Source organism: Leptonychotes weddellii, chromosome 6, assembly GCF_054177405.1.
Source record: "Leptonychotes weddellii isolate Sample4059 chromosome 6, ASM5417740v2, whole genome shotgun sequence".
Classification (NCBI taxonomy): Eukaryota; Metazoa; Chordata; class Mammalia; order Carnivora; family Phocidae; genus Leptonychotes; species Leptonychotes weddellii.
This window is the reverse complement of record NC_138374.1, coordinates 70,967,109-70,988,508: the sequence shown is the minus strand read 5'-3', so window position 1 is coordinate 70,988,508 and position 21,400 is coordinate 70,967,109. Positions and strand designations below refer to the sequence as shown.

The 21,400-nt window shown below is 39.2% G+C and overlaps 1 protein-coding gene across 8 annotated transcripts in view; it reads left to right on the top strand.

The window, feature by feature from the left end:
- Positions 1-21,400, top strand: part of MINPP1 (multiple inositol-polyphosphate phosphatase 1) — a 121,340-nt gene that overhangs the window by 33,394 nt on the left and 66,546 nt on the right. Inside the window, exon 5 of one of the 8 annotated variants that reach the window (XM_006740923.3) lies at positions 13,349-14,752. The exons of 5 other annotated variants lie outside the window; for them this stretch is intronic. In XM_006740923.3, the coding sequence (XP_006740986.2) occupies positions 13,349-13,745 (397 nt within the window). In that variant the 3' untranslated portion in view covers positions 13,746-14,752. 2 more of the 8 variants (XM_006740924.3, XM_081824382.1) reach the window with 2 other exon arrangements.

Genomic DNA, 21,400 nt, shown 5'->3' with positions numbered 1-21,400 from the left:
TTATCCTCCCATACATGATATTCTCTTTTATTCCGGCCCTCCACGCCAACACACACACTCACTCCCTTACTCCCTCATTCAGACACACACGTTCCTACCCATTTTCTGTTGCCAGTATTTTGGGCTTAATCATGGAGCAGCTTTGCTTTGAAGAAGTTTGGGAATGAAACCCAGAAAAGTTCTTATGCACCCTTAGGACTTAGGTGTATTCAAGGAGAAGCTGGGGATTTGATTCTTTCAAATACCTGTGGGGCCTATAGTAATGAGTAAATCAATTCCTAGCAGATGGCCTAGAACACTTGTAAGATTTATTATCTGTTATAAGACAGCAAAGAGCAGTGTGTTCTTGAAATGAAACCAACTTCAGATTAATTACTGATTTACTATATAGAACCTGGCACATAGCTTTAATGGCTTCTGATGAAAGTTGGACCTTAAATAAATACTCTTATGTATTTGCTTTGATGTCTTTACAGTTACAGAAACAAACAAAAACCCCTTATTGTGTGTGTGTACACACCAGCTCCACAACTTTTAACGTCCACTAATTGAGGATATCCAAGTCCCCACTTTCAGTGTGCAGATATAATTTAGGATAGAAATATAATATGTTTGGGCACCTGGGTGGCTCAGTTGTTAAGTGTCTGCCTTCTGCTCAGGTCATGATCCCGGTGTCCTGGGATCGAGCCCCGCATCGGGCTCCCTGCTCAGCGGGGAGTCTGCTTCTCCCTCTCCCACTCCCCCTGCTTGTGTTCCCTCTCTTGCTGTCTCTCTCTGTCAAATAAATAAATGAAATCTTTAAGAAAAAATACCATATGGGGGCGCCTGGGTGGCTCAGTCGGTTAAGCGTCCGCCTTCGGCTCAGGTCATGATCCCAGAGTCCTGGGATCGAGCCCCGCATCGGGCTCCCTGCTCCGCGGGAAGTCAGCTTCTCCCTCTCCCACTCCCCCTGCTTGTGTTCCCTCTCTCGATGTGTGTCTCTCTGTCAAATAAATAAATACAGTCTTAAAAAAATACCGTATGTTTTTCTATTTAACATTAATGCTACTTAACTCTGTCAAAGAAAATTGAAATGTAAGTAAGTCTTAAAAGGGGGCAAACAAGGTGTAAGCTTGAGCAGCTGCATAAGGGGGATTATATTGACTCTTTGGAGGGAGAATATACTCTTTTTGGTCACATATTTTCCCATGGCAGTAGTTTGTTTCTTTGTTTTTTTAATTAGTGAACTTTATTCTTTAGAGCAGTGTTAGGTTCATAGCAAAACTGAGCAGAAAGTACGGAGTTCCCCTAAATTCCCTCTGCTGCCCCAGCACAACCTCCCTTCCTGTTGACACCCCACACCACAGTAGTACCTTCATTGTAACTGATGACCCTCCACTGACACATAATCATCACCAGTCTGTGGTTTACACTGGGGTTCACTCTTGGTGTGACACGTTCTCTGGGTTTGGACAAATGTATACTATCTTCATAGTTTTGCCTTTTCCAGAATGCCATGTTGTTGGAATCATACAATATGTAGCCTTTTCAGATTAGCTGATTAGCTTCTTTTACTTAGTACTACGCATTTACGTTTCCTCCACATCTTTTGATGGCCTGATAGTGTATTTCTTTTTTAGCACAGAGGAATATTTCATTGTCTGGATGTACCACAGTTTATTTACCCATTTACCTACTAAAGGGCATCTTGGTTGCTTCCAGGTTTTGACAATTATGAATAAAGCTAGTATTAACATCCCTGTTCAGGTTTTTGTGTGGATGTAAGTTTTTAATTCATTTGCATAAATACCAAGGAGCACAGTTGCTGGATTGTATGGTAAGAATATGTTTAATTTTTTTTTAATTTAATTTTATTATGTTATGTTAATCACCATACATTACATCATTAGTTTTTGAAGTAGTGTTCCATGATTCATTGTTTGCATATAACACCCAGTGCTCCGTGTAATACGTCCCCTCCTTAATACCCATCCCCCCACCCCCTCCCCTCTAGAACCCTCAGTTTGTTTCTCAGAGTCCATGGTCTCTCATGGTTTGTCTCCCCCTCCGATTTTCCCCCCTTCATTTTTCCCTTCCTACTTTCTTTTTTTCTTTTTTTTTTTTTTTTTGTAAGAAACCTCCAAACTGACTGTATCCACAGTGGCTGGATCATTTTGCTTTCCCACCAGCAATGAATGAGAGTTTCTGTTGTCAGCAGTTGGTATTGTCAGTGTTCTGGATTTTCACTCCTCTGATAGGTGTGTAGTGGTATCTCATTGTTTTAATTTGCAATTCATAATGATTTATGATGGCTTTTCATATGCTTACTTGCCATCTGTGTATCTTTTTTCGTGAGGTGTCTGTTCAGGACTTTTACTCATTTTTTAATTTAGGGTTGGTTGGTTTCTTATTTTTGAGTCTTAGGAGTTTTTGTATATTTTAGATAACAGTCCTTCATTAGATAGGTCTTTTCCAAATATTTTCTCACAGTCTGTGACTTGTCTTTTTATTTTCTTGACATTGTCTTTAGTAGAACAGAAGTTTTTAATTGTAAATGTCCTTTTTTTTTTTAAGATTTTATTTATTTGAGAGAGAGAGAAAGCTAGAGAGCACAAGTGGAGGAGAAGGAGAAGCAGGCTCCCCGCAGATGTGGGGCTTGATCCCAGGACCGTGGGATCATGACCTGAGCCGAAGGCAGAGGCCCAACTGACTGAGCCACCCAGGTGCCCCAGAAGTTTTTAATTTTAACGAACTCCAGCTTATTAATTATATCTTTAATTGGTCATGCCCTTTGTGTTGCATCTAAAAAGTCCTTGCCATACCAGGGGTCATCTAGGTTTTATCCTGTGTTATCTTTTAGGAGTTTTACATTTAGGTCTGTAATCCTTTTGAGTTAATTTTTGTGAAGGGTATAAGGTCTGTGTCTAGATGCATTTTTTTTTTCATGTAGATGTCCAGTGCTCCAGCTCCATTTGTTGAAAAGTTGTCTTTGCTCTATTGTATTGCTTTTGCTTTGTCAGTTGACTATATATATGGGGTTCTGTTTCCGGCCTTCTGTTCTGTTGGTCTGTTTGTCTATACTCTCGCCGGACCACACTATCTTGATTACTGTAACTTTACAGTAAGTCTTGAAAAGTTGTAGTGTCAATCCTACAACTTTGTTCTTCTCCTTCAATATTGTGTTGGCTTATCTGGGTGTCTTGCTTCTCCATATAACTTCAGAATCAGTTTGTTGATATCTACAGAATCACTTGTTGGGATTTTTATTTGGATTGTATCAACTCCATAGATGAAGTTGGGAAGAACTGACATTTTGACAGTATTGAGTCCTATCCATGAACATGGAATCGCTTTCCATTAATTCAGTTCTTTGATTTCTTTCTTAAGAGTTATGTAGTTTTCTCATATAGATCTTGTACATATTTTATACCTAAGTATTTCATTTTGGGGATACTAATATAAAAGATAATGTGCTTTTAATTTCAAATTTCCACTTGTTTATTGTTGGTATATAGAAAAGCAATTGACTTTTATATATTAATCTTGTATTCTGCAACCTTGCTGTATGTACTTATTAGTTCCAGGAGTTTTTTTGTTGATTATTTGGATTTTCTACATAGACAATCATGTCATCTGCAAAGCCAAAGTTTTATTTCCTCCTTCCCAATATACCTTTTGTTTGGGCGGGGGAGGGGAGGTCTCATTGTGTTAGCTAGGACTTCCAGTATTATGTTGAAAACCAGTGGTTAGAGGAGACATCCTTGACTTGTACCTGATCTTAGCAGGAAGGCTTTGCATTTTCCTCCAGTGGAGGAAGTTCGTCTATTCCTAGTTTGCTGAGAATTTTTATCATGAATGCATGTTGGATTTTGTCAAATGCTTTTTCTGAATCTATTGATAATGTGATTTTTCTTTATTAGCCTCTTGATGTGATTGTTTACATTAATTGGCCTTTGAATGTTGAGCCAGCCTTGACACCTGAGATAAATCCTACTTGGTTTTGGTGTATAATCCTTTATATGCATTATTGGATTCAATTTATTAACATTTTGCTTAGGATTTTTGTGTTCATCTATCTTAGTGTATATTGGTTGTGTAGGTATAGTTTTTTAGTAGTATCTTTGCCTGGCTTTGGTATTAGGGTAATACTGGTCTCATAAAGTTAGTTAGGAGTATTCCCTTTGTTTTTCTTTTCTGGAAGAGTTTGTAGAAAATTGGTTAGGGATTTCCTTAAAGGTTCGATAGAGTTCACTGGTGAGTCCTTCAGGGCCAGTACTCTTTTGGAAGGTTATGAATTACTGATTCAATTTCTTAGATACAGGGTTACTTAGATCATCTATTCTTGTGTTAGTTTTGGCAGATTGTGTCTTTCAAGGAATTGGTCCATTGCATTTAGGTTATCAAACTTGTGGGCATAGGGTTGTTTATAATATTCCTTTATTTTAATGTTCATAAGATCTGTGGTGATCTCTTTTCTTTTTTGATATGAGTAATTTGTGCCTTCCTCCTTTTTCTCAACCTGGCTAGAGGCTTATTGATTTTATTGATCTTTTCAAAGAACTAGTTTTTTGATACTGATTTTTGTCCATTGCTTTGTTTTAAATTTCGTGGATTTTTGCTTTTATTTTTAATTTTATTTTCTTCTGCTTACTTTGGATTTGATTTGCTTTTCTCTTTCTACATTCCTAAAATGGAAGCTTAGATAGTTGATTTTAGATCTTTCTTCTTTTCTTTTTTTTTTTTTTAAAGATTTTATTTATTTATTTGAGAGAGAGAATGAAAGACAGCACGAGAGGGAAGAGGGTCAGAGGGAGAAGCAGACCCCCCGCTGAGCAGGGAGCCTGATGTGGGACTCGATCCCGGGACTCCAGGATCATGACCTGAGCCGAAGGCAGTCACTTAACCAACTGAGCCACCCCGGCGCCCCATCTTTCTTCTTTTCTTTTTTAAAGATTTTTTTTTTTTTATTTCTTATTTATTTGAGAGAGAGAATGAGAGACAGCACAAGAGGGAAGAGGGTCAGAGGGAGAAGCAGACCCCCCGCTGAGCAGGGAGCCCGATGCGGGACTCGATCCCGGGACTCCAGGATCATGACCTGAGCCGAAGGCAGTCGCTTAACCAACTGAGCCACCCAGGCGCCCTTCTTCTTTTCTAATATATATATTAGATGCTATAAAATTCCCTATAAGCACTGCTTTCACTGCATCCCATAAATTTTTGATAAGTTGTGTTTTCACCCTAGAATTTGCAGTATGCCTTTACAACTAACTTAAGTCTATTTTCAAATAAGCAAGTACCTTATAATAACAAAATATTCCTAATTCTTCCTTCCTGTCCCTGTATCATTGCTGTCATTCATTTTACTTACACAGAAACATACATAGTGTGTGTGTGTGCATGCACGTGTTCATGCATACATAATCAAGTGCCTTATTGCTATTATTTTGAACAAAATGTTATCTGTTAGGTCAGTTAAGAGTAAAAAATGTAAATGTTTTTGTTTTACCTTCACTTACTCATCTCCAGTGTTCTTTCTTTATGTAGCTTTGAGTTTCTGACCTATAACATTTTCCTTCTCTCTGAAGAACTTCTTTTAACATTTCTTGTGAGGCATGTCCACTGGCAACAAATTCCCTCAATTTCTGTTTGTCACTTCTGAAGGATAATTTTGCATGGCATAAAATTCTAGGTTGGTGGGTTTTTTTCTCTCAACACAAATATTTTACTTCACCGCCTTGCTTGCATGGCTTCTTTCAAGATTTTTTTCTTTGTCTTTGATTTTATGAATTTTTTTTTTTAAAGATTTTATTTATTTATTTGAGAGAGAGAGACAGAGAGAGAGCATGAGGGGGGGAGGGTCGGGAGGGTCAGAGGGAGAAGCAGACTCCCTGCCGAGCAGGGAGCCCGATGCGGGAGATGCGGGACTCGATCCAGGGACTCCAGGATCATGACCTGAGCTGAAGGCAGTCACTTAACCAACTGAGCCACCCAGGTGCCCTGATTTTATGAATTTTGAATATGGTATGCCTAGGTATGGGGAGGGTTGTTCGTTTTGTTTTGTTTTGGAATTTATTTGCTTGGTGTTTGAGATTCCTGGATCTGTGTTTTAGGATCTAACATTAATTTGGGGAAGTTCTGATTCATTATTGCTTTAAAGATTGCTTTGTTTTCCGTCTCTCCCTTCTTCTGGTATTCCCATTACACATGCTAATCAAACCTTTTTTAATTGTCCCACAGTTCTTAGATATTCTGTCCCACAGTTCTTGGATATTGTATTTTTTTCAGTCTTTATTCTCTGTGCTTTTCAGTTTAGGAAGTTTCTTTTGTTATATGCTCAAGCTCAGAGATTCTTTCTTGAGCTGTGTCCAGGTTACAAACACATTCCTCACTTCCGTACCATGTTTTTAATATCTAGTGCTTTTATTATTCTTTCTTAGAATTTCCACCTCTCTGTTTAACTTAGCCATTTATTTTTGCATGTTATTGAGCTTTTCTTTTAAAGCCCTTACATATTAATCATATAGTTTTACAAAATTCCTGGCCTGGTAATTCCACCTATCTGATTCTGGCTCTGATACTTTTTCAGTCTCCTTAAGCAGTGATTTTTTTTTGCCTTTTAGTATGCCTTGTCAGTTTTTGTTTAAAGTGGACATGATGTACTGCGTAAAAAGAACTGTGGTAAACAGCCGTTAGTAATGTAGTGGTGGGGTGTGTGTGGGGAGGGCGCATTCGGAGTCTTGTGATAAGGCTCGTGAACTGCATCTGTGCTTCCCAGTAGTCTTTCCCCCTCCTCCGGTGGCACAGGATGGTCGGAGCTAGAGCTGGGTACTTCCCTTCCCTGAGGCAGGTTAGGCTCTGCAAAACAGTTTCTCCTGAGGGCAGGCCTTGTTAAGAGAACCAGAAAGTTCTGGCATCTTTCAGATGGTTCCTGGAGGTAAACTCACTGAGTGTGGGTGCTCCCTGCGGTCCCTTGGAGTTTTTAACTCCGACCTGTCCACACTGAGCCTGTAGCAATTTGTCAGTTACAGTTTAGGTTTTCCTACCCCACCCTGGTTTCCCTGGAAGTTTCTGTTCTTGTACATGGTGATGCTCTGTGCCCACCTGTCTGTCTCTCCTGTCCGGGGAGCAACACTTGGCCTTGTGAACTTCTCTGATGGATCTAAGAAGACTTGCTGATTTTTCAGTTTGTTCAGTTCTTTGTTACTGTGAAGTGGCAGTTTCTAAGCTCCTTACTGACTAGAAACGGTAAAGTTCTAGTTAGTTTTTATACACACACACACACACGTATATCCAGATTTTGATATTTTGGTAGAGTTTCAAACAGTAAAGTAAAAATCACTTTACGTATTGCTTAGTCATTGTTTATGAGAAAAGCATTCTGACATTCGTAGCTCTTAGTGGATCCCTGACTTGAACTATAGAGTATAAAAAGGCTGAAAAATTATTGGCTAAGTGCTTTTGAATTTTATACTTCGTAATTATGAGTTAGATTTTTTACTGCTACTTTCTTGGGGGGCCTTGAAGAAGACTGCTTTATTATATTTAGTTTTAACACCGGAACCATTAAGGATTACTAAATTGAGTTTGGCTAGGAAAAATAAAGTAGTGAAGAAAAAGTTATGATTTATATTGTGAGCTATAATTTAATTAGTGCAAAAAATACTCAGCATTCTTTTAGATCTCTTAAGAGTGTGCTAAATTCTTTTTACCCTTAACCCAACCGAGACATCTAGTGAGCACTGAATTTTCTTTTTGAAATGCAAAAATTAAGAAGAAAGATTTTTTAAATTGTATGGAACATGAAAGTGCTTAGAGTTTTTTTTTTTTTTGGCAACTTTAGGGTTTCAACTTTATGTTCATGTTGGTAGCATATTTTATAAAATATAAAGTATTCTTATCTATTTTATAAGCTTTTTCTTTACGAGATAAAATTTCTCTAAGCCAGATTTTTAATAGTCTACTTTCTGGACATTTCCGAAAAGCCATAAACCAAACCAATCAAGTGTCTTCTTACTGTATGCCCAATAAAGATTTGTGCACACACATTTATGATTGATTTACATATAGTCCACGAAGGGATCCTTTTTTTCAAGTGTGGATGAAGCAAATTAGTGAATGGGTGTTTTTGTAGTGACTTTAATTGGTAGTTCAGAGATAGCTTAGGTAAGTAAGTTTAGCCTCAGTGTTTTCATCTGTGAACAGGGGATGGTAACATCCAAGTCCTAGGATAAAGCGACCGTAACACTTCCCTGGAGCCACAGTGGGCTGCGTTTGCACTGTAAGACTTCCTGGGAATGCATTTGTCACCCTGCTCAGACCCCTCTTCCTCCGCAGAGCATGGCAAGTTCCTCCCGGGACAGGAGGGCTTGCTCTCCTGCTCGCCGTCCATGGGTGCCCCTAACACTTACACAAGTGCTAGTCTGCAAGACCCAGGAATAGCTTTTATTTGTTTTTTTGTTTGTTTTTTTCTTTCACCTTACCACCCTTCCAAAAACAAAACAAACCAGCATGGTACCTGGCACTTGGCAAGGAATGATTCGACCTTTGGCATCTAAACAAGATAACCAAATGGATCTTTGCTCCTCTTTGTTCTGTTTTGGAGAGTTGGGTGCATCTGTTTTGTGTGAGGCCCTGCTGTGTGAACACGGGCAGTACCAGGCAGCTGCTTCCTCTGAAGTTGTAAGAGCACCTGCTGTGTGTGCAAGGCACAGAGGGGAAGCATAGACAGAAATGATCACCAGGGAGACTGTGCTCATTTCTCCTTTGTACTGGGTGTTAGCTCATAAACCTAAAATATTTTTATCTGATTATTGCAGAAAATCCAACCTACAAATACTTGTAAGTTCATTATTTTCTACAGGCACTTTTGGATTTCTAAGCAAATTAGTGAACTGTTTTGGGGAAGGTAACGTTAGTTTTCACCCCATAATCTGTAGTTATCCTTGTCTTAAGCTATTATTATTATATTGGGGAATTTAACCAGACCTTTAAGAATATAATTTTTTGTGTTGCCAGCTTCTGTAATAAAGATTGATCTGTATAGGAAGATAGTAGTCCTAGCATTTATTTAAAGATTAGACTTTTTCTTACTATTTGCCTAGAATTCTAAAATTAAAAATTATTTATTGAAGTATTAACATGCAGTGTTATATTAGTTTCAGGTGTACAACATATTAATTCAACAATTTTATACATTACTCAGTGCTCACCATGATAAGTGTAATCACCATCTGTCACCAAACAACATTATTACTATCTTATTGACTATATTCCTAATGCGGTATTTTTTATCTCCATGGCTTATTTATTTTGTAACTGGAAGTTTGTACCTCCTGATCCACTTTATCTGTCACATCTATAATCCCCAGCCACCTCCCCTCTGGCAACTAACTACCAGTTTGTCTCAGTATTCACGAGTCTGTGTTTTTATCTTTTTTTTTTCTGTTTGTTCATTTGTTTCTTAAATTTCACATATGAGTGAAATCATACAGTATCTGTCTTTGTCTGATTTATTTCACTTAGCATAATACACTCTAGGTCCATTCCTGTTGCCACAGATGGCCAGATCTCGTCCTTTTTTATGGCTGAATAATATTCCATTGTATGTATACATCACATGTACATAACACATCTTTATCCATTCATCTGTCGATGGACACTTGGGCTGCTTCCGTATCTTGTCTATTGTAAATAATCCTGTGATAAACGTAAAATAAATTTTTTTTAAATTTAGATATATCAAATGGCAGAAGACATTTATTTTTGCTGATATAGCTCTCTATGTGAATTAATATATAAACTTACTTGATTTCCCATAAAACTACTATTAAGTAATTTTAAAGCATAGTTTTCCTCAACTTTCTTCTCAAAAATAGCTGATTTTAACAATAAAGCAAGTCAAAAGGGAAAATAAAATTTATTGCTTTTTATATATAAACCTAAAGAACCTTCAGGTTTAAAACTTAAATTTGGGTCACAACCTAATTAAATTTTCTTCAGTAGCTCGGATGTAATTACTAGAACTTCTCTCATGATTTGTACATAGCCTTGTTGGTTTCCTCCCTTTCCCCCAATGTACATTTTTCTTATATGTGTGTTTGTTGTCTTGTATCTTTTTTTGGTCTTTTCTCTCTATTTGATTGACTGTTGAGTCTGAGTACGTCTGGCTGTCTACACCACTGTCTATCCTGCACTGTTGACACAGTACCACCAGCCCCATGTGGTTTATTCAGCACTTGAAAAGGGGGCTGGTCGGAATGGAGATGTGCTGTAAGTGTGAAGTACACACTACATTTTGAAGACTCGCTAGAAAAAAAACGTAAAGTAGTTCATTCATCATTTTGATGTAACTTGTTGAAACTAGACTATTTCGTATTGTATATTGTCTTACATCCTGTTCCCAGTTTGTTGGAGTTCCTCTGTCAGTTGGGTCTTTCTGTGAGACCACGGGGGTGTTGCTGCTGTCCTTCCTGACCTCTTGCCCATCCTGATGGATCTCGTAGACGCAGTAATGGAGCATTAGGCTGAGGGTTGTGCCTGGCTTTGGGCTTGCTTCCTCTGGTGGGAGGACTTAAAATGTAAACCAGTACAGTTGACCCTCAAACAACACAAGTTTTAACTGTGGGTTCATTTACATGTGCATTTTTTTTTTAATAAATTCACAGTACTGTGTATGTATTTCCTCTTTCTTATGATTTTTTTAAATAACATTTTCTTTTCTCTTTATTGTAAGAATTCAGTATATAATACATAAAACATACAAAATATGTGTCCATCAACTGTTTATGTTATCAGTAAGGCTTTCAGTCAACAGCAGGCTATCAGTAGTTAAGTTTTGGGGGAGTCAGAATGTTCTACAAGGGGGGCGCCTAGCTGGCCTAGTCCGTAGACGGTGCGATCAGGGTCATGAGTTTGAGCCCCACATTGGGCGTGGAGCCTACTTTTTATACATAGATTTTTGCCTGCACAGAGGGTTGGCGTCCCTAACCCTCTCATTGTTCAAGGGTCAACTGTATTTTTACATTACTTACTTTCTTTAATTTGTTATTACTGTTAAATTCCATTATATTTACACTATGACAGTGGTGTTGTTAGCTTTGACTTGCATATACTCAAATGCATAAAGGCAAGGCAAGTAACAAATGAATCCACTCTTGGTTAGACAGTGTGCTGTATGTCCTCTCTGGAGTAACCCTTATTCCTGTTCAGCTGGTTATTGCTTTATGGGAGTATATGTTGTCAGATCTTTCAGGGTCTCAGGAGGAGCGAAAAATCTGGATTTTTAAGAATCTGAAATCACCCTATCTTTGTATACTGACAAATACTGCAAAATTTAAAAAGAGTTACGCAGGTCAAACCAAATATAATTGTGTTCTGAATGATACTGCTTTGTAACTTTGGGCCTAAGGGGATGCTTCTAGGAAATAGAGGTTTTATTTATTTATTTATTTATTTTTAAAGATTTTATTTATTTATTTGACAGAGACACAGCGAGAGAGGGAACACAGGCAGGGGGAGTGGGAGAGGGAGAAGCAGGCTTCCCGCCGAGCAGGGAGCCCGATGTGGGGCTCGATCCCAGGACCCTGGGGTCACTACCTGAGCTGGAGGCAGACACTTAACGACTGAGCCACCCGGGCGCCCAAAATACAGATTTTAGATACTTTAAATGACCTAATTAAGATATATCAGTTAAGAAGAGGGGTTTACAGTCACCTGTTGATGAATGGCTTTAAAATTTCCCTTTTAGAGAATATTAATCTCAGAATAGTGGATGATTGTATAATAGTATGGTACAGCTTCTATGTATTTTTTGAGTATGTATTTCTAGTACTCTATATTTTTATTTTTTATAGGGATGTTTTTCTGCTCCCTATTCTTCTGTTTACTTTTCTGTTGCTCATTTTAATGTGAATTTGGTTTCCCTGAATATTTAGAAGAAGCCTCATGTCAGATTGTTTTCTAACCTCATGGACCTCTCTTTCTGGTGTTGTGTGTGTGTGCTGTTCAAAGGTCTGCTGGGTTCCTTTCTGACATTTTCTGACTCTCGTCCCCTCCCCTTACTTTTATGCCAACCTGCTTTTCCCTTGGTCTTTACTGTCCCCGTCCAGCTCAGTGTTGAGCCCTCTCCCAGCAGTTTCTCGTGTCTGTGGCTTCTGTCCTGGAATGGGGCCTTGGAGTGGCTGTTGCGAGAGTTCACAGGGGCTAGATTTCTGCAGCCACAGGAGAGGCCTGTGCTAGTCCTCTTTTGCACTCACCAAATGAATATTAGATCTCTCAGCGTGCTGTGTGGCTTCCCTCTGCGTTCTTCCACATGGACACCGATACTAATATTCAGGTCTTGAGGCTCTTGGTGATTCACTGAGAAAACTTTTCCGTACAGTTTTTTGTAAATGTTTCCCTCGGGCTTTGGACCTGCTCTCTAGTTCCATCTGTCTTTTGTGGGGACTGTGCTGCAGATTCTGCTGTCCTCCCAGAAAACCCAGCACTAACTTGGTTAGTCTCATGTGTGGGGTGGCAGCAAGAAGTCAGACGGTTACTTGTATTTGAATAGATTTATAAATTATGTTTAAGAACAAAGTCATATTCTTCCTCTTAAAGTTGGGGAAAGACTAAGCAGTCATTTGCTGCTGCTTATTTTAAAAAAGCCTTTACCAAAAAAAAAAAAAAAAGACATAGAAAACTTGCAATTAAAGAAAGGTGACTTGGCTTGTAGTGTTGAGAGCTGTTGTACTTCCGGCGTTGTGTAAACTCTGCTCTCAACCACAAACACGGTAAAATCAGCTAGAATAGGTTGCATCCCTCCCGTTTTGTGGCTCTCTTCCAAATTCAGTGCCCAAGTCAGGTCTCGTAAAACATTGAAGGATTATATGAATTACCTTGGTTCTAACTAGGTTCTAACCAGGAAATTTACTGGTCTTAACCAGGAAATTTACTGAATATTGCTTGTCCTTATTTCCTAGATACAGATAAAATAGCATTTGAAGTTCATTCAGAAGACCTCCCTGGAATAATTGATTTTGCCTGTATGCTCAGTTTCATTCATGGAAAAGCAATACAATTTTGAAATACATATCTGCTTCAAATTCTTTAACCTCCTAGTAAAAACTCTCTTCTCTCTGTGAACTTAAAGAATAGCAAGTGTGCAGTGTTTTAGGTGGATTTGCAATACCACAGTGATCCTGAATTTGGGACTTAACTTTGAGTATAAACAGTTCAGTTCTTTGCCACGGAGAATTTTAGCCATATTGTTGAGTTGCATATATAAAGATTAAAAAAGATGAGAACATTGTACACTGCTGCTCACTACCGTAGATACTATCTTCCGTGACATGGATCTATATACATATTTTTTCTCCATTTGTTTTTTAAGGTCTCAGCCCATTTCCTCTCCAGTCATCCTTCAGTTTGGTCACGCAGAGACCCTTCTTCCACTGCTCTCTCTCATGGGCTACTTCAAAGATAAGGAGCCCCTAACAGCTTACAATTACAAGGAACAATTGCATCGCAAATTCCGGAGTGGCCACATTGTGCCCTATGCCTCGAACCTAATATTCGTGCTTTACCACTGTAAAAATGCTAAGACTCCCAAGGAGGAATTCCGAGTGCAGATGCTGTTGAATGAGAAGGTGTTGCCATTGGCTCACTCACAAGAAACTGCCTCCTTGTACGAGGATCTAAAGCACCACTACAAGGACATCCTTCAGAACTGTCATACCAGTGAAGAGTGCCAATTACCAAAGGTGAACAACACGTCTGATGAGCTATGAGTAACTGGAGAACGTTTTTCATTCATCGGGGAGTGATTCATAGGGAGTGATTACATGCTTGGAATAGGTGGGCAATCCACGGTTACAGAAAGCTTTCACAATACTTGAGTATTTCTGTCTTTTCACAGAAAAATGTTGAATTTCTTTTTGAATCCGGACATGGATGTGTTAAGACACTATTCTTCACTGGAGCAGCTCTCTTAGGAGAAAAAATTCTACTTAAAGAAATAGCTGGTACTGCAAACATTTACAGAAATTAAGATCCTATTTATTTAAGAAGTCTCACACTGAGATAGAATATGATTTCAAAATGATACTTGAAAGTGCTGGACTCACAACGTATGTCATTTGGATGATCATTAACTTGACGGGACTAAGCGTAGGAACTTCCAGTTGTGATGCCTTTCTCCGTCTTTCCCTCAGGTGGTCTTCATCAGAAATAGTGTGGGGCCCGGGACTGTTGCTTTGGAAGAAAGCTGACCTCTCTCTAGTTAAGAATTTGAAACAATATTAAGAAACAGAGTGCGATTTTCAAAGGACACCTTCACTGAAGGAAGACAAAAAGTATAATAAAATAGATATTTTTGTTAATAGTATTTATAAAGTATTTGAACACTTTTTCAATAATTCCTTTTAACCTCCTAGTAGATCTTGCAAGGCCTTTCCTAAATTATTATCCTACCTGTTTTACATTTATAACAGTGCAAGGACAAAGAGGACCATTAGCAACAAGGAAGACGGATAGAATCAGAGTTTCTTAAATCCATTGCTTAGCAGTTTTTTTCATTCTATCACTTTGCTTCTATTTTTATATTTTGCTATTATGTGAAATGTATCTTTTGGTTATTGCTTTTCCATTCTTCTTTTTTTTTTTCCCCCTAAGTAAAGACTTTATCCTGATAGCTTAGTTTCACAGATCTGAACCCATTTCAAAGAGATACTTCTTAGTTTTGTCAAATGCCGTGAAAGTGTTTGCTATAATAATAAACAGAATTCTTGTGACTTTACTCTCAGGTCTTTTCTGCTGTGTTGATACACCATCAGTAATTGATGGTGAAAGGTTGGAACTTCGAGCAGCTTTGACAAAATCAGGCACCACAAGGCAATTTTCTTCTATTAGAAATTTCCTCAAGTAAATTTCCACTTCTTTAAGAAAAAGGGAAGTACATTTTGTTAAAAATCTAAGTAAGAAATCTCACAACTACATATTGAAATTATAAAAGATGCATACCTCATCTGTTGATCATTGACCTTCAAATGAATTGCGTCCATAAAATAGGTCATTAGCTGGGACATACTGCTGATGCACCAATACACTGCTGATTGTTCCTGCAATGGGCTGTTGTTATCTTACTTCTTCTTTTTCTTTTTAATTTGTAAATGGCCGGAGAAGAAGAGAATAATATAACAAGCATTCATGTGCATCATTCTGTTTCATCAGAATAACATTGCAACGTGTGACTTAGATCCAAGGAAGAACAGTTGAGGTCTTTTTTGTGTTCTGTGCCTCGAGGTAACCACTGACACAAAATTCAGTATTCACCTTTCCATTGCATGCTTGACTCTGGAAACTTACAGTATTTTGGGGATTTTTAAATTTTCTGTAAAATAACCATTCTTGAATATCTTATTATTCTTGAATGAGTGATTTATTTTAACTGCTGTGTTTTCTTTTCAGGACTTTTCTTGATCCAGATTATTTGTCACAATATTGTCAGTTCGTCAATACTTGTTGAATACTTTTTATGAACAAACATTAGACTCAGTCTGTAGGTGTATAAAATTGAATGAACCTTGTTCTTTCAAGGGGGTTATCTCAGAAGACCTTAAAACAAATTTACTTGGTGTCTGACACATTGACTGAATAATTTTGGATTCACAAACTTCTCCTAGACTATGAAAGTTTTATAGGAAGTATTTAATTTTATTGTTAAAATAGGACCATATAATCATCTTGATAGTATTTCAGGATGGAGGGCAAGTGTGGTCCATTTTTGCTGATACTACAGAGATTGTGTTATTATTCTGGTGCTATTATTCCCATTTAGGATATGCCTGAAACTGAAGAATTTCATGATAAAAACTAGAGGTCTTCTCTAGGATAGGATATATAAAAAGTTGAACATCAAAAAATCATCTTTGGCTAACAAGAGTTCGTTCAGACTAGGTGACCAAATCACTCAGTTAAGCCAAACTTAAATGACTATTGGTTCTGACATTTTCATCACTTAATAAACAGCCTATCGACATTAGCCATTTTTCTGTCTAATCTACAATTTGATGTGTGCAGTGCATTGTACTCATTTTTTATAGTCATGTTCTCATTTTGAAGTTTCTGCTCTCCAATACATAATCATTCACTTGATACTAACTTTGTATATAGTCTTGATCATAATTTTAACACAAAGCAAAACTCCACTTGTAAAGAAAAAAGAGCTGGGTTTTTTTTCCAGGCATAATCAACTTTTATATCTTTATTAGATTGCTTTCCTTTTGTAAACCACAGAACTGATGCATGCCCTTAAATACTTGGGAGTCACTTACAACCAAACCAGAACATATTTCTCTAAGATGGGTATTTCATGTGGTGTTCATTAGTGATCCTTGGAATTCGGACTGTCTTCTGCCAAATGGAAGATGAAAATAAATATTCGCATTACCATACAATTTGCCTGTATTTAGCTGTCCTGAACTTCCCAGCATTACTGTGTTTTCTCCTGGTAATTCTCTCTCACTCCCTTAGCATTTCCTTCCACTCACCTCAAAGCCGAGTCCACTCTTAAGCACCTTCACATCAATCTGTTAAGCTGTTTTTATTGTGTGTGTGTGTGTGTGTGTAGTTGGTATTTTTGAAGAAATTACACAAGCACCCCCCCCGCCCGCCCCCCCATGTCATGTTCTTCTGGTTAAAAGACTTGTAGTTTGAGCTTCCTATCTGGCAACCTGGGAAGAGGTTAACCTTTAGAGCTTTAACAGTTTGGGCCGCCTGGCTGGCTCAGTCCATGGAACGTGTGACTCCTGATCTCGGGATCGTGAGTTCTAGTCCCACGTTGGGCATAGAGTTTACCTAAAAAACAAACAAACACAAAAACAAAAAAAAAACCTGTCATTACTGAAGTAATACATTTTAAGATAGAAGGATTCTTCATTTTTATTCTAAAACTGGTCTCAATTCAGCAACTTCCATGTACTATGCCCAGATTCTAAGCCATTATTTAGACCCAAGCCATTCATGTACACCCTTTTGTTTGATGAACTGGGAGAACAAATATTTGTTCATTAAAATGATGGCCTTCTAAACTAAATAATACTCCTAGTATAATGAGAAAATGCTGTTAGAATATTGTACATGATTTCTGAAATAGCTAATACGGAAAAATTAATCTGGGATGAAAATCTGTAGATGATCTCTGCTTTTTTCATTAGAGTTCATCCTGCCAAACTTGGTTCTGATTGTCTTTGGACCAAACATGAACAATATGGGTGCTTTGGGAAACTTTTTCAACAAATACTCTGTAAAACAAAACTCCAGTTTCGATATAAATTATACAACTATATACTGGTGAAATATGTCTTTGGATACATCCAGATGAGGCAGTTCTATGTAATTGCTCAGAAGCGTTCTTCCTTGGAGATAGGAAGGACACTAGTTTTTGCTCTTCTCCTGAGAGACCAGCATTAGTCTCTTTTCCTTACAATTTCTGTCCTTGCCCTTGCCTTCCTGAGGAGGTGCGAACCCTAGTCTTGGTGTGGGACAAGAGGGTGCTCTTCCCGTCTGCGGCATTTCTCCCTGAAACTTGCTGTCGCTCTTTGTGTTGGGGAGATGAGGAGGAGAGCCCGGTTTTCTAGCTTGACTGTTCTGTAGTCTCCTTAACCCACCCTGAGTTCTGTCCACGATGGGGAAAAAAGCAATTGGGCTTCACAGCTTTTCTCGCTACTGCCCTGCTGATGACTGAGGACAGATTGAGCGTTTAGGGGCAGAGGATTGAAGAAATGAATGAGAAACCATCCCCTGCCTTTTCCTTGCTGAGGGAGAACCAGGCCACAAAACTCCCAGGCACGGATAGGGAACCAGAAGCAGCTGGGATCTTGCAAGAGCCGGCTCGCAGGTCTTCAGGTCTTTGTCATGCAGGAAATGGAGAGAAGCAGCCCGCGCTGCGGAACTCTTTCAGACGGGTGGTGCTGATTTTTGCCTCAGTCACCAGCTGGAGGGAGATTAAGTAGTACTTTCTTTTCAAGTCTAGCTGTTCTCAGTCTCACTCTTGAAAAAATAGAAGCCTAGCCAGACTTCCCTCCAGCCTGTGGGCCCTATATAAGCTTCAGAGAACTGTTTTTTTTTGTTTGTTTGTTTTAACAGGACTAAAAATTCTGGTTATGGGGACGCCTGGGTGGCTCAGTCAGTGAAGCGTCTGCCTTCGGCTCAGGTCATGATCCCAGGGTTCTGGGATCGAGTCCCACGTCGAGCTCCTTCTTCTCCCTCTCCCTCTGCCCCTTCCTTGTGCTCATGCTCTCTCAAATAAATAAAAATAAAATATTTTGAAAATAAAAATAAAAGCTCTGGCTGTTAAGGATGTTACAAGCACCACCGTAGATAAAAAGCCATGCATTTGTTAGTATTTGCCCAAACATGGATTTGTCATGTCTCATCTTTGGAGAAAAGCCATCTCCTGTTACAAAGTCATAATGTAACAAGATACTTGATAATGTACCTCGTGTTAACTAGGTTCCCTATAAAATCATGTGTAAAATAGTCATTGCCATTGGGTAAGGGAAATGTCTACGCCTACCGTGTACTATAGAAGGTGTTTCATCTCCATTACGGACTGTGAAGTCGGTACTGTGAAACCCATTTTACAGATGAAGAAATGAGGTTGAGAGTGAAAGTGCCTTTTTTTTTTTTTTTTAACACTTCAAGCTCTATTCAGATGTTTTTGTTCTATCAGTAATAAAGTGGAATTTTGACCTAGTTCATATGGGGCACTCTGGGTGTGCAGATTGAATAATGCACTCTGATGATAAACTACATAAATCTCTTGACTCTGCTCACCGGTGCAATAAAAATGCTTCCATCCTTTGTCCTTCTCTGTAGCCATGGGCTGTAGCAGCTGAGGTCAAGAAGTTGCATGCTCATCAGGAACAAAAGGGAGGGCGCCTGGGTGGCTCAGATGGTTAAGCGTCTGCCTTCGGCTCAGGTCATGATCCCAGGGTCCTGGGATTGAGTCCCACATCGGGCTCCCGGCTCAGCGGGGAGCCTGCTTCTCCCTCTGACCCTCGCCCCTCTCATGCTGTTTCTCTCTCGCTCGCTCTCTAAAAAATAAATAAAATCTTTAAAAAAAAAAAAAAAGGAACAAAAGGGAGACAAAGTGTCATCCAAGTTTTTCACATAACCTTTCCCAAGACAAATCACTTCCTTCTATCTCCCCAGGCCCAGCTGCCTGCACCACGCACCTGATGTAAAGGCTTTCCGAGTTAACCAGGAGGGGCACGTTAATTGCTTGTGGTATTGACAAACCATCCCTTAGAATTGTATTTGTAGTATTTCAAAGCACAGCACAATTCAGACCGTGCTGGAGATTCTAGATCGTTTCAGCTCCAAGATAATGGGAACGATAGTTATAACGTGTGCTTACTCTCCCTTCCATTCCTTCATTCAGTAAAGCAGCCACTTCTATGGGCTCTTAGAGCCTTACTCCCATAACTCACCCCTTGAGTCCATAAAGCCAGGCTCATTGAGCACACCGCAGTGGCGTCTGACAGATGACCCACCAGATCTCCATGATGATTTCTAAGGGGGGGGGGGTGAAAAAGGCAAGAGTTTACTGCGAGTTGAGTTTGCTACGCCATATCCATGATCTCTGTCCCATGCCGTCATATAAATGTTCCATTTTGATTCCCATTGCAATGACAATGAGAGTTATAGCAAACACCGCATGACTACCCAGTTTTTTTATGTCCGTAGAGTCCCGCTGCATACTAGGCATTGCTAGAAAGTATTTCCTAATCTGAGGCCCTGAACACAAAAACTTGATCTCCCGGGGATGACCACTTGAAGCGTAGCCTGCAGACCAGCAGTGTTTGGCATTGTCTGAGAGTTTGTGCACTGATGAGTGGGATTTTCCTATACATCTGCTGCTAATTCATTTTCCTGAACCTTGGCTACGGAAGCAGGGGATGCAGGGGGAGGAGTTGGTCGGACAGGCTGTCCCTTGCCCTTTGTGAGCTGTCCTGACTCAGTTCCAGGCCCCATTTTCGTCTGGACCTTCTCCTTCCTTTACGCTTTACATTCCTGTTCTCCTTGGTATGGATTTTTATTCCCAGGACGTTCTCCTCTAAGCGGGGCCATGTCCTAGAAGGGAGTGTCAACAGGGGAGGTTTGAGGGTTCACAGGGCCCCTGCTCAGCCCCTTTCAGTGCTGAAGGTAACCCAGCGACAGTCTGGCTGCTGTGGGATATCGGCCCCCTGTGCTTTCAGTGAGTAATCATGGGTGATTCCGGGGTTCCCCCCTTCCATCAGCTACCCCATGGCTTCCCATAAAGGTGACGCTCATATGGTATGGGCCTTGGGTGGTTTGTCCCACCATCTCACTTTGGGGAACTCTTGGGGATACTTCACCAACTTGTGTTGCAGATGTTGTCTGTGGGGTGTTTGGTCTTATAATCTTTGCTGCTCTGTGTTTATGGGAGGCGATGGGTTGGGGAAAGTTAAAAAATTATGCCATCATTTGGCATCTTCTCAGATTCTTTCCACGTCTTTTATAGGGTCACCACCATTCCTGTCTCTTCTTTTTTGAAGTACTTGTTCACATACTTTGCCCAAAAGTGGGTAGCTTCCATTTACTGAGATATGTAAGGAAGGGTTCTTTACGTAATCTGGATACAGATTCCTTATCAGATGAATGTTTGGCAAATATTTTCTTCTGGTCTGTGGCTTCTTTCGATCAACACTATGTTGTGAGGTTTATTGGTGTTGTTTCATGAGTTGTGGTTCATTAACTCTCATTGTACTATATTAATAGTTCATGAATATACCATAATTTACCCATTCATTTCTTGATAGACATTAGTGTATTTCAAGTTTCTGGCTGCTAGCATGGTGCTGTTATTAGTGTTCTTGTGCCTTTGGGGAACATACATATGCATTTCTAAATCTGTATACAATTCCATTAGGAGTGGAATTACTAGGTCATAGCGTGTGCATGCATTAGGTTTTGGTACTCACTGCTAAACATTTTTCCAAAGAAATTGTACCAATTCACACTCCTGATGACAGTATGTGGAAGTGGCATTTGGCTGACATTCTACTTGGTTTTACCTGTCTTTTTTTCTTTAACCATTTTTGTAGTGTGTTATTTCATTGTGGTTTTCATTTGAATTTCTTAGATAATTAATGAAATTGAGCACCCTTCCAAATGGCCATTACACATCTTCTTTCGTGACATATGTGTTTGAATCTTCCCCCCTTTTTCTGTTGGATCGTCTGCCCTTTTCTTGTGTTGATCTGTAGGTTCTGATAGCTTTTAGAGTTTTCTCTCTATCTTTGATATTCTGAAGTATAAGTGTGGAATTGTCTTTGTTCTGTATGAGAGGGTAGACCTCAAAGCTCATGTCTTTTCCCAGCTCTGGAAACGTCTTGATTTTTCTTTCTTTAAATATTAT